Source organism: Tursiops truncatus, chromosome 15, assembly GCF_011762595.2.
Source record: "Tursiops truncatus isolate mTurTru1 chromosome 15, mTurTru1.mat.Y, whole genome shotgun sequence".
In the NCBI taxonomy this organism is placed as follows: Eukaryota; Metazoa; Chordata; class Mammalia; order Artiodactyla; family Delphinidae; genus Tursiops; species Tursiops truncatus.
Genome location: NC_047048.1, coordinates 10,200,898 through 10,213,255, shown reverse-complemented (window position 1 = coordinate 10,213,255; position 12,358 = coordinate 10,200,898). Strand labels below are relative to the sequence as shown.

Genomic DNA, 12,358 nt, shown 5'->3' with positions numbered 1-12,358 from the left:
TTTCTCCTCCTTCCTTCCTTTATGGCTGCGTTGGGTCTTCGTTGCTGCACATGGGCTTTCTCTAGTTGCAGCGAGCAGGGGCTACTCTTCGTTGCAATGTGCAGGCTTCTCATTGTGGTGGCTTCCCTCATTGCGGAGCACGGGCTCTAGGTGCGTGGGCGTCAGTAGTTGTTGTGGTTCATGGGTTCTAGAGTGCAGGCTCAGTAGTTGTGGCACACGGGCTTAGTTGCTCCGTGGCGTGTGGGATCTTTCCGGACCAGGGCACGAACCCGTGTCCCATGCTTTGGCAGGCAGATTCTTAACCACTGCGCCACCAGGGAAGTCCCCCTTATTATATTTTTTATTACACATTTCTTTTGCACTTTTACATGTGTTTTTTAAAAAATGCTTTACACAACCTCAAAACACGTTAAAACCTAACCTTCAAAGAAAACACTTAGGCACGTACACACACGCGAACACACGCAAGTGCACACACACAGGCGTTCACGCACACAAGCGCCTGCTCCTCTACACAGAGCCTATCTCTGGAAGGGAACAATGAAACCAGAACCAGTGGCTGCCTCTGGGACAAGAGACGGGAGACTTATCTTTCATAATACATTTTGTACCACGTCCATATGTTCTGTATTCAAAAAAATAGATAGCCTCTTTTTTCCTGAAGAACTTAAAGAACTGACTTAGTAAACGACACTAAGATAGACTACAACTTAAGAAGGAACCCTCTTCCCCTTTAATTCTGAAATGAGCCTTTTTGTGTAGCTGCATCCTCCCCTCAGAAGAGCCTTCATGTTTCACTCTGATGGCTGTGGTAAGGCACTCTGAACATTAAACATCCCGCTTTCTTTTAAATCCGCTGTAAAATAGTCCTCTCCACTGGCCTCTGTAAACAGCTCCTGGCACGTCAACTTCTTCATCTCAACCCTCTCCCTCTCGGAGCCCCGAGGCACCCGGCCTGCAGCTCGCTCCTCCCTGAGGCACCCGTGTGCCCGAGGCCAGCCTCCAAGGAGGCTTCTTACAGGCACCACAGGGACTGGAAGCCCGGGGACCCTGTGCCGGCCGGGCTGCTGCATCAGGTGAGTGTGCTCTGCGGGCACGCCGCCCTCACGCCCGCCCGGCCCAGCCTTACCCTCCACGGGAAGTACTGGTCTTCCAGGCGACCGATTCCCAGGCACCCTCGGATGTTCTTGCCCCACACAAACAGCTCTCCTCTGTCTGCAAATAAAGAAAAACGGCTTGGTTGGGGCTTGAGGCCAAGGGCAAGTCTCCAAGAGGAGGAAGGGTCATGAGAATAGGCTTTCTAGAACCAGGTACAAAAAGATCGAAGTTAAACTTCAATTTCTCCCAGGCATTAATGCTTTCCCGTACCAAAAACATGTCCCGGCCCAGAGTCATGCTGTGTCCCTCTCATGGGAGATGAACACATGCCTGGAGGTGGGCCCAGGGGCTCCTGTACACGGCCCGGGCCCGCTCTGTGCGGCCCTTACACACACACCCTCATCGCCCACTTATGTCTAACCAAACCCTGCCCTCCACAAATCCTGAAATCTCAGCATCCTCAAATCCTGGTCACGCCCTGACAGAGTGAGAAGTAGGACAATTTGTCATTTCTTGTCTGGGTCTCCACATTTCAGGAGCATTTGGTCAAGTGACACACGGTGACTGGGTGCCTCTTTGGGTCGAGTGTACATCTGTGTGCTAGGAGCTGGGACAGCATGGGGACCGACACGCATGTTCCTGTCCTCACAGGGCTGGAGCTAGTTGAAGAGCGAAAACTAAACAAATGATTAAACCAACAAATGCATGTTTTCAAATTGTAAACAGTGCCATGAAGGAAAAGGACAGGCAGGGTGCTGGAGGGGCAGGCCAGGAGGCTGAGTCCAGACTGGGGCTCTGGGAACGCCAGCTCCAGGATGGACCCTCAGGCTGGGCAGGGCCCTCAGTGCAGACTTCCGTCCACACCAGCCGGGGGAACCTCGGCGCGGAGGCCCCATTTACCAGCCCCCTCTGGCAGAGGCGCTGGTCATGGAAGAAGGGAAGCCATGGGGGCGCCGGCACTGACACAACCGGCTGATGAAGTAAGGGGTCCTTCTGGGACAGAAGGCCTCTGGTCCTGCTGCCGTCCGTGGTCTTCCACCTCAGAGGTCGTGTTTAACAGAACAATTCAGTCTGGCCCCCAACATGTTAGCAGACCTCAGGGCAAACCAGAGGAAGCCAGGCTCTGAGGCTCCCCCTACTGAGGCTCTGAGGCTCCCCCTACTGAGGGACAGTCACTGGCACTTGGAGGGTGGCTGTTGGGTCTTGGGGGAAATCTAGGTAGGATTTCATTCCAGTGTGACCCCAAATGGCCGCATGGCACGACAGCAGACAAAGCAATCTACCCTAGTCAAAGGCTTCGTCCGGGTTTCTAAGTACATGACTTTGCATGTAGTTTAAGCCTTAAACATTGGGGAAATAGGTTACTGTTACCTCCAGAATTCGCCCACGCTGACTCTATCTGCTACATCAAAATAGCTTTAAAACGCCAACGTGACACAGACGCACTTGCAGATGAAGGTGGCTGACCCTGCGTGAGGGGTGTGAGGGGTCCTCCACCGCGGGCGCCACTGCTGCCACCCAGTGCCTCAGCGCACAGACAACACTCCCCCCACCTCCACAGCGGCCCACGCTGCAGCTGCTGCCGCTCAAGCCCCAGACCCTGAGACGCAGACACTGACTGAACGGCAGCGAGGACTCTGCAACAGCGTGCTCGCCTGCAGCAGTCCTCACAGCAGCGCGAGGCCGGGGAACACAGACGAGGACCACCCAAACTGCCTGTCCCGGCCCAGATGTTTCCAAAGGAAACAACAGCTTGCCGTGAGATAAAACGGTCTTTAAATTGCAAGGAAAAAGTGAATTTACTTGAGAATCACAAAATGAAATTTAGTTCCGTCTTACTATTCAAGTCAACTAACGAGGAGCAAATTGAGCCGACAGCCGCGGCGGGGGGATGAGAGCTGTAATCAAGAAGCGCAGACACGCGGGAGGGCTGCAGAGTAACTTTGTGTGTCGTGGCTTTGTAACTGGGCAACCCTCTGAGGAAACCTCCATTTCAGCCCCCCTTCGATCACTCCCCCCAGCACTTTGGAGAAACCGGGCACATCTACCCTGTCAAAACCACAGGACGGTCTTATAAATACGCCTCTTGCCACCCCACGCTCCTGGCTCGGATGAGGGTCGGGCTTGGCCAGGGACCGGGATGAAGCCCCCCACGCTCATTTCCTCCTCACCCACCGCAATGTACCAAACCTCCGCGGGTCTCCCCCAGCAGCCCGGCCCACTCGAGGGTCCCCTCTCCCACCACCGACTGCGTCCACTTAAGAAAAGTCACTGCAACGCCAGCCTAACCACAAACCAAATGAACTGAAAACACACCTCCCGGGTGAAAAGGAGACACACATTAGACCACCTCAAGCCAGACAACTTCTGGATTAGCTGCTCTCTCTAATTATCCACACAAGGGTGCCACTCCACTGGATGGATGGAAACTGAGAGCAGCCCAGGGTTTGGGGCTGAACCTGAGAGGGTGAAGCTCGGTACGGCCTTGGGGCCACACGGGCTTGGTCACTTACTGGTGAGGGCGGCGAAGTGGCTGAGTCCACAGCAAATGCGGGAAACCTGGACTCCTGGATTGAACTCCGTCAAGCCAAAGAGAGTGGGTGGAATCATTTCTGGAAGGGCAGTTTCCATGAGGTTTGGTCCTTTCCCAAGAATTCCATAGCCCCAGACGAAAACATGTCCTTCTCCTGGATTACAGGAAAAACAACGGTCAGGAAGTCAAACCAAGTGCAGCCCTCCCTCGCTAGAAATTCAAACCGCACCACCAAGATGCATTATATCCACATGAACTTTTTTTTCCCCTCTTCTTGCTTGGCAAGAACATGTTGATATTTAAAATAATGTTTCTTTTCTCCTCTTTCAAATTCTTGCTTGTGGAGTGTGTCTAGCCAGCTAACCAATCTCACAATACAAATGTCCTACATCTTGAGTGTGCTGGACGGGGCCACTCCATAAATCAGCCACAACCCCCACGTGAACACAGGAGAGCCTTAGAACGGCAGCTTTTCCTAACAGCGCTATGTCTCACATGGATCAGAGACCAAGCCAAGTACACACACAACTTCTGGCTAGATTCTAAAATTCGTAATGATTTTCAGGTCATAAAAAGTTTACTACTCATCAGTGGTGCCAGACGTTTAATCCCAGGGGCTTGGCTCCCAGTACCTGAACCCTAAGGCTCTTCTCCTATGTGCCCGTGGCTCTTAGCACGGCCTTTCTGGAGAAGGCAGGCCTGGGGGCTTTGGCCCAGGCTTCGGGAGGGAGCAGTACTTCATCCTCCACTCCAGAGGTTTGCGATAGTTACTCAGCTCTATGCTGGCTGTTCGTCAACCTATAAATCATGGCTGTTATCCTTCTGTCAGGAATGTCACCCTCACCCTCTATTAACTGAACTAAACTAACTAGATCTTCCCACAACCGTGCTCCCCGCACTGAAAACCACAGCCTGAATCCAGCGGACACCAACCCTTCCTCACCCAAGCCACCCACAGCTTCCCAGCAAACTGCCTGCGAGAGGGTCTCACCGTTTAGTACAGCACAGCCTGTGCCCCCACTCGCAGCCTGCTTCACCTGCCCGACTCCTGAGAAGGGCAGGCACCGGGGGACGTTCACCTGAATCAAAGGAAGGGACCACACTGCTAGGAAGACAAACCAGCGAGAACTTGGAAATACTGTTTCACGTACAGAGTAGGTAAGTCCCGGTTCACTCATTCCCTCCCCATATATCTCCTGAACATCGTACACATGCTAAGCTTCTAACTGCATGCTGGGAAGATGACAGGCAGCAGGAGAAGCAGTCCCGCTCTCAGACTGTAGTCCAATGGGGGAGGCAGATGTCAGCCAAACCTAACACGGCATGAATCTGTGCTGAATGCAATGAAGGAGAGTACAGGGGTCCCTGGCGTGAGTGTCAGGGGACCTGATCTGGTGTGCGGGGAGGGGCAATCAGGAGTACGCGGGCCAGGGGAGAAGAGAAGGAAATCCTGAGGCAGCGAGATGGACGTGCAAAGGGAGCAAGGTGAGTGTGGCCCGTTCAGGAGCTTACACAAGGTCAGAGTGGTTGACGCAGGGGCACAAGGGGGAGTATCTGTAAGATGCCGGTGGGCAGAAGGGAAACCAGATCACGCAGGACGTTGTTGATCATGGCAAGGGTTTGGTCTCTATCCTAAGCACAACAGGGAGGTAGTAAGGGAGAGGGACGTGATTTCTAGAGGGAAACGTGAGTGGACGTGGGTAACAAGGGAGAAGGGCCAGGATGCCGGGCTGAGCATGAACTCACTCCGGGATGCACTGAACTTGCGGTGCCTAGAGACGGCCGTGGCACTTCTGCTCAGAGTGACAGACGGAGGCTCACGGCCTGGGAGAACGAAATGTGGCCAACTTAGCTGTCCAGCAGGATTTGGTCTTGGCACCCCTACTGAGAAATAACTTTGCAAGATAGATTTTAAGTGCTTCTGTGACAGCCATGAATCTTTTCAGTCACTTGCAAATGGAGACAGCTGGAGGGTAGCAATCCCTCAGATGACTCCAAGGGAATAAAGGGGCTTCACTGATCCGAGATGGCCTGGTGTCTGCCGCCCGGCTCTCACAGCTTCTCTACCCAACTGGGCTCTGGCACAGGGCCCTCGGCAAAGGCTGAGAAACCCTCCAGCAAAGAGCCACTGGAAACGCACCACTGTTGTCACTGACAGGATGAGGCTCGGACCACGTAAAGAATCATGGATGCGGTGGGCTGCTTCCAAAACAAGTGACCCGTCTGTGCTAGTCACACCGTGGATAATCTGTGCCCTTGTGTGTGGGAGTTAGGCCTAGCGACTTGCTTCTAAAGAACAGAATTCCAGCAAACGTGGCGGAAGGCACTGCCAAGATGAACTTACGAGGCACTGGCTTCCGTCTCACCGACACGCGCTCTCGCCCTCTCATTGGCTCACTCGGCCGAAGCCACGCTGTGAGCCACCACTTGGAGAAGCCTGCATGGCAAGGAGCCGAGGAAGGCTTGGACAACCACTGTGAGCTGGCCAAGCGCCAGCGAAGACCTGGGGCCCCAGGGCCAACAGTCCACGAGGACCTATACCCTGCTGCCAACAACCAGAACGGGCCCGGAGGCAGGGCCTTCCCAAGGTGAACCCCAAGGTGACACGAGCCTTTGAGAGACTCAGAGCCAGAGACCCAGCTAAGCCACCCCTAGGTTCCTGACCCACAGAAACGGTGAGACAATAAATGTGTGTTGTTTTAAGCCGCTACGTGTTGGGGTCCTCTGTCATGCAGCACAGATAATGATGACATGACCCTAGATCTGCCCTCACAGCAAGGCCGTGGGAGACACTGATCTCAGGCCTTGCTATCCGGAAGGCCAGGCCCTCTTCTATTTGCTGTTTATCTTATGGAAACAATGAATCACTTCAATGACCACGTTTTCGTCTCTGTTTTGGCTACTAGAGAGCTCAGAGCCAAATCCGCAGCCACTTCAAGCTACTGTGTCAGACCGCAGAGGATGAACTGTTTCATCCAGTTAGCTGATCTTATCCATTTGCGCATATCTCTTTATCTATTAATATGTATTTCAAACCCTTCTGTATGTTGTCAGAAGCTTGATGACATTCAGTCCTTATCACTTAGAGATCCATGCTGACTTATGGATATGATGTCTAGGATTTGCTTCAGAATAACGCAGGACAGAGAAGCAGATGGAATTACAGATGCAGCGAGATTGGCCATTAGGTGTATGGGGCTCTTTGGAGAGCAGGGTGGGGAGGGTGAATGAAGATGTTCTAGAATTAGTGGGGACAGTTGCATAACCTTGAGAATATACTAAAAACCACTAAGTCACACAATTTAAAACAGTAAATTACCTATTTTTTTGAACGGGCCATTAGTTGGTAATTGTTGAACACGGATGATGGATACACAGATTAATTATGCAGTGAGGTCTACTTTTGCTTACGTTTGGAATTTTCCTTAATAAAACGTTGAAAGCCCTACTGTACTGTACTGACGGTGTGACAGAGAGAGGCCGGCAGCAGGACTGCCAATGCCCTACTGCATGATCTAGGGGCCGCACAGGTGTCTTCACCAAGGTGCACACCTCAGATCTGTATATTTGGGGGTACACACACTAGACGGCAACTAGAGGCCGACTGTGACATCACAGGACCTTATGTAAACAGCCTCACATCCCTTTCAGAACAAGACAGGGCATGCAGACATACCTAAACTACTGCTCTAAACCAGGACTATCTCATCGAAGTATTGATAATGATGGCTTTTGCATCTAAGCTTTCTTTCCAGGCTCCAATGAGATTGCCAAGAACTCGGCCCCTTGAAGAGGCAGCCGTAGCACAGGTGAGGCCTACACGGCACTCTATACATCACCCCTTCGTGAAGGATCTCTTCTAAACATCCTTAACACTCTATCTCCAAACCCCCAGCCCCAGGCTGCAGAGGACCTCGTGGGGTCTTACCTGTGTGGAGTCCGTGACAGAGGCCAGCTGCAGGTACTCAGAGTTCCCCCACCCGAAGAGGCTGCCATCGACCGACACAGCCAGGCAGCAGTCCCCGTAGGTGGCCACCTGGACAACGTTCACTCCGGCAAGGTCTCCAGCCAGCTTGGTGGGTGCGCTGGTGATATTGTAGTGACCCAGACCTGGAACAATGGAAAACTGTGTTACTTACTTTTAATTGTTTATTCTTTTAACAAACACTTGCATTGACCTACTATGTGTCAAACACGGTTTTAAGCACTTTGCAAACATCAACTCAAAATCCTAATCTGTTATTCTACATGCTGTACAACTTCCTTCTCCATGTTCTCTCAGAAAAGGAAAAACCATCATAGTAATTGTTTACTTTTAAAACCCTTGATGGGACTTCCCTGGTGTTCCAGTGGTTAAGACTCTACGCTCCTAATGCAGGGGGCCAGGGTTTGACCCCTGGTCAGGGAACTAAGATCCCACATGCCATAACTAAAAGATCCCGCGTGCAGCAACGAAGATCCCTCGTGCCGCAGCTAAGACCCGGCACAGCCAAAATAAATAAATAAATAGAATTTCAATAAACAAACAAACAAATAAATAAAACCCTTGATATTTTCTAAGTCTGATTCAAGTTACATACCTTTCAGGATGAAACACCCACACGCAATGAACCTATCAGACCTTGTATATTACATACAGCCACACCTCGTTCTATTGCACTTCACAGATACCGCATTTTTTACAAATTGAAGGTTTGTGGCAACCCTGTATTGTCAAATGATGGTTGGCACTTGGGAGGCAGTATTTTTTAATTAAGATACGTACATTTTTTTAGACATAATGCTATTGCACACTTAATAGACTACAGTGTAGTGTAAACATAACTTCCATAAGCACTGGGAAACCAAAGTTACAACAAGCAATTCCTAATGCACTGCTGGGCTCGCTAGAACGTAAAAGAAATCTCTAAGAGCCCATCCCACCTCAGCCCCACACCCCACACCATCCCCCAACTACAACAAATCAAAACTGGCAAACTGGTGTGGTACACAGTGACCAGAGGAAAAGACGGGGCTTGCCCAGAGGACAAATGTCACCATCAGCACTGCAATGGAGAGTAACCCCTGGGCAGCAGACCAAGGTAGAACCCTGAACCACAGACTCGTGCTTGTACCAGGCTTTCTCAAAGGAGCCCAAAGCAGTGTCAGACTGGCAGCACCCCTCAGCAACAGGCAAAAAGCCTGTTATTATGTACTCCATATATAATAAAAAAGATTTTTAAAAAGTAATTCAAAATGTTGAAGGGTTATGAAAGAAATAGGATGCTGAGATAGAAACTGCTTTAGACAGAATGGTCAGGGGAGCCTTCACTGAAGAGACAACCTGAAGCTGAGGCCTACAGGATGAAAAGGAGAGCATAAAAGAGCATTCTAGGCTACAGGAACAGCATGTACAAAGGCACGGTGGCAGCACAAAGGAGGACAGGCTCAAGAACAGGCTGCAGGGGGCTCGTGGGGCTGGACTCAGAGCCTGGCAAGCAAGGGCAGTGGGGCCATGTGACAGTGGAGCTTCTGGAATGGCACCACGAAACTGTTAACCACAGTTATCTCCAGCGAGTGGGACTTTCACTTTTCACCATATTCCTTGGTCTATGCTATCAAAATGTATCAACAATTTCATTCTTTTCATGAAAAGCTGATTTTTAAAAGTTACCCACACCAAGATTTTAGAAAATAAAAAGAAGCTTCCACTTTATAGATAAAAAAAGGCACATTTTAAAAACTGGCATTGTAATTAAATTAGGACACTTAAATTGACAATACTCACTGCTAGAGAGGTTATGATTAAATTGCTACTTCTATACATTGCTGATGGCAATATAAACTAGTAAAACTTTTGGAAAGCAATTTAACAACACATTCTGAAAACAATAAAAATATTCTAATCCTCTGACCCACTCCTGGGAATTTATCTAGGGCAACACTCCAAATGAAAGGAAAAGCTAGATAGATGTCTATACATGACAAATGTCATATCTCCATTGGCTACTGCAGCCCCCAAAAAGTATGCCTCCTGACAACAGGGTAATGAGTAATCACCTGACAAAATGATGAACTCACCTTATGGTACATTAGTTTGATGCTGTACCATACAAATATTAAAAATTGCAACTGAAAATTATACTAACATGTAAAAATGTTTCAGGTAAATTTAATGATAAAACAAGCATATAAAATCACACCTCTGCTATGATTACCATAAAAGATGTTCACATATGAACAAGGACTTGGGAGAAAACATGAGTCAAGGAACAAAGATGATGTGATGAGGTAGCAGGGTTATAGAGGATTTACACAAGATTTAAATCTTAAATTTAAGGTCCTCCCTTCAGACAAATATCAAACACAGAAAAATAAAATATACAAGGATGATAAAGCTTATCCCTCATTCCTCCTCCCTTAATCACATTCTTCTCAAATGAGTTAAAATTGAGCTCCCTTTAGGTGGCATTTGTCTCTTAAAAGACTCAGACTTGTTGCGGGACTCTCCAATCCTCTATCCGATCAGGGGAGCCAGTGAGGGGGACAGGAGGGGACACAACAGAACAGCATTCCCAGGAAGTGACAGGAGAGGGAAGAGTCAGATGAAGGCAGCGGCACCATCCCACAGGGAGGGGGGCGGGGGTGGGAGGGACGCTACCTGTTTGCCCATCCGCGCCCCATCCACAAGAATACACTTCTCCTTTATCCGTCAGGAACAGACTATGGTCCTGACCGCAGGCGACCTATCACACAAACAGAGGTGAGGTTGGTGAGAAGGAATCCTTAGAAGCCGGTGTCCTGATCCAAGTGCCCAAAGCCGGGCACCACTCCCCACGGCTCCTGAGTGCCAAGGGGGCTGGGCTGGTAAGCTGTCCCGCTCTGCTCCGCATCTGACTCTTTCTCATTCCAGCACAGCCCAGCTTGTGTCTCCTACTCCCCTGAAACTGCTCTTGCTAATAAAAAAAGAACAGTGCCAGGTGTCCTAAGGAGCGAAGCCAGGAGCTCCCCACCCTCCTCCCTCCTCCATAAGCCTCTCTCCCACACCCCCCAACAGTGTCCCGTCTTTGTCACTAGCTCAGTCTCCACTTCGGACCCTACAGGGCTGGAATCCTCCTCTGAGGTCTGCCCTTCTCGCTCTGCGCGCTTCCTGGGAGATGGCACCCACCCCCACGGCTTCTGCTGCCACCGCCACTGCCACCGATTGGTCATCTCCAGTCTCAACCACTCTGCTGAGTCCCAGACCTATTCTGCTAACTGCCTAATGAAAAGCACCATTTAGCAAACATTCCTTACGCCAGGCACTGTGCTAAGTCAATGACCAAGGCCACCCAGTAAGAAACCGAATCTCAGAGAAGTTTGGTAACTTGCCCCAAGTCACCGAGTTAACATGTGGACAAGCAGGGACTTGAACCCGCATCAAGGTGGCTCTGAAGCCTGGGCAAGATGCACACTCCACTCCACCGCCACCTTGGAAACAAGTTCCCTCTCCACCTGCTCCTCACCTCCCCTGCTCCGGGACTCTGCCACCTGGGCCAAGAACGTCAGCGCCACCCATCTGCCTGTGGAGTCACACTTGGCTCCTTCTAGCTCCCTCCCCGCCCATCTAATCAAGCCTCGAACCTGGTCAATTCTCCTTACGTCTCCTCACCTGTCCCTTCTCCCCACAGCTTCCCACCTGGACTTCACCTCCTCCCTCAACTTTATTCCATGGCCAAAGTTATCTTCTTAAACAGATCGTGACTTGGCTGTCACTCACCCTGCTCAGAACCTCCGGCAGCCCCTGACCACCAAGAGGACGAAGTCTAAACTCCTTAATGAGGTGTACAAGACCCTGCATCATCCCCTCAACCCGTCTTCCAGCCGATTCCACCCCGCCCCACCGCAGGCAGGCACACCACACTCCAGCCACACTGCATGCTCTCGGCACCATCGAGCCTTCAGGCTGCTCCTTCTGTCGTAACACCTCTCCTACCACCCACCCCGGCCCAGCTGGTCAGTTCCTCGGCTACCTCCTCCATGACGCTGTCTCTCCTTCCAGTCCACGCCTGGTAGACGTAACTATTCTCCTTCTGGTGCTTTCATAAGTGCTTTCGGTAGACACTCATTTACATATTTAAGCATTTAAGTATCTACCATATGCCAGGCACTGTACCCAAGCATGGGTACAAGATAAAGCAGCCTGGGACACACACAGCCTTAATATACTCTGAAACAGCTAGTTTTTATAACCTGCCTCCCCCACTAGAGTGTTACCGCCCTCCCCAATTTTTACTAAACTTTGTATCCCCACAAGCTAGCGTAAATCCTGGCCTATAGTAGGCAGGCAATATTTACTAAAATAATTTATTAATTCAGAAAATCCCCCTAACAATTTGCCATCACCTCACCCAACTTCCACCCTTTCAAAATCACCCCCCGGGGTGGGACCAGTGGTTCTCAGCCCACGTCTCTTACCTGGACCACCTGTCCATCGAAGTCCTGCATCCTATGGACTTTGTGACTTTCACTACAGCCAGGAGCAATTTGGGGAGAACCAAAAGATACGGTCATGATAAGCACTGTGCGATTCTGGCCCCTCCCGTCACCCCAACTAGCAGCCTCCCCACACACATAGCAACGTTAGGGAAACTCTCAAGGTCAAATATAAGGAAGAGGTAGGTCTGGGCATGAAAGGAAAATGAAACAAAATCCTTTGGTGATTTTAATATGCTGCAGATTTCTGACTGGTGTTTAGACCTACCAGCA

At 50.4% G+C, this 12,358-nt stretch overlaps 1 protein-coding gene across 3 annotated transcripts in view; it reads right to left on the bottom strand.

Moving 5' to 3' along the window:
* Positions 1 to 12,358, bottom strand: part of RCC1L (RCC1 like) — a 33,352-nt gene that overhangs the window by 6,914 nt on the left and 14,080 nt on the right. Inside the window, exons 5-10 of one of the 3 annotated variants that reach the window (XM_004316255.4) lie at positions 12,068 to 12,119; positions 10,272 to 10,356; positions 7,560 to 7,741; positions 4,623 to 4,710; positions 3,612 to 3,785; positions 1,130 to 1,215 (exon numbers count right to left, since the gene is read on the bottom strand). In XM_004316255.4, coding sequence (XP_004316303.3) covers positions 1,130 to 1,215; positions 3,612 to 3,785; positions 4,623 to 4,710; positions 7,560 to 7,741; positions 10,272 to 10,356; positions 12,068 to 12,119 — 667 coding nt within the window. The remainder of the gene's footprint in view (positions 1 to 1,129; positions 1,216 to 3,611; positions 3,786 to 4,622; positions 4,711 to 7,559; positions 7,742 to 10,271; positions 10,357 to 12,067; positions 12,120 to 12,358) is intronic. The other 2 variants (XM_019921886.3, XM_073792027.1) reach the window with 2 other exon arrangements.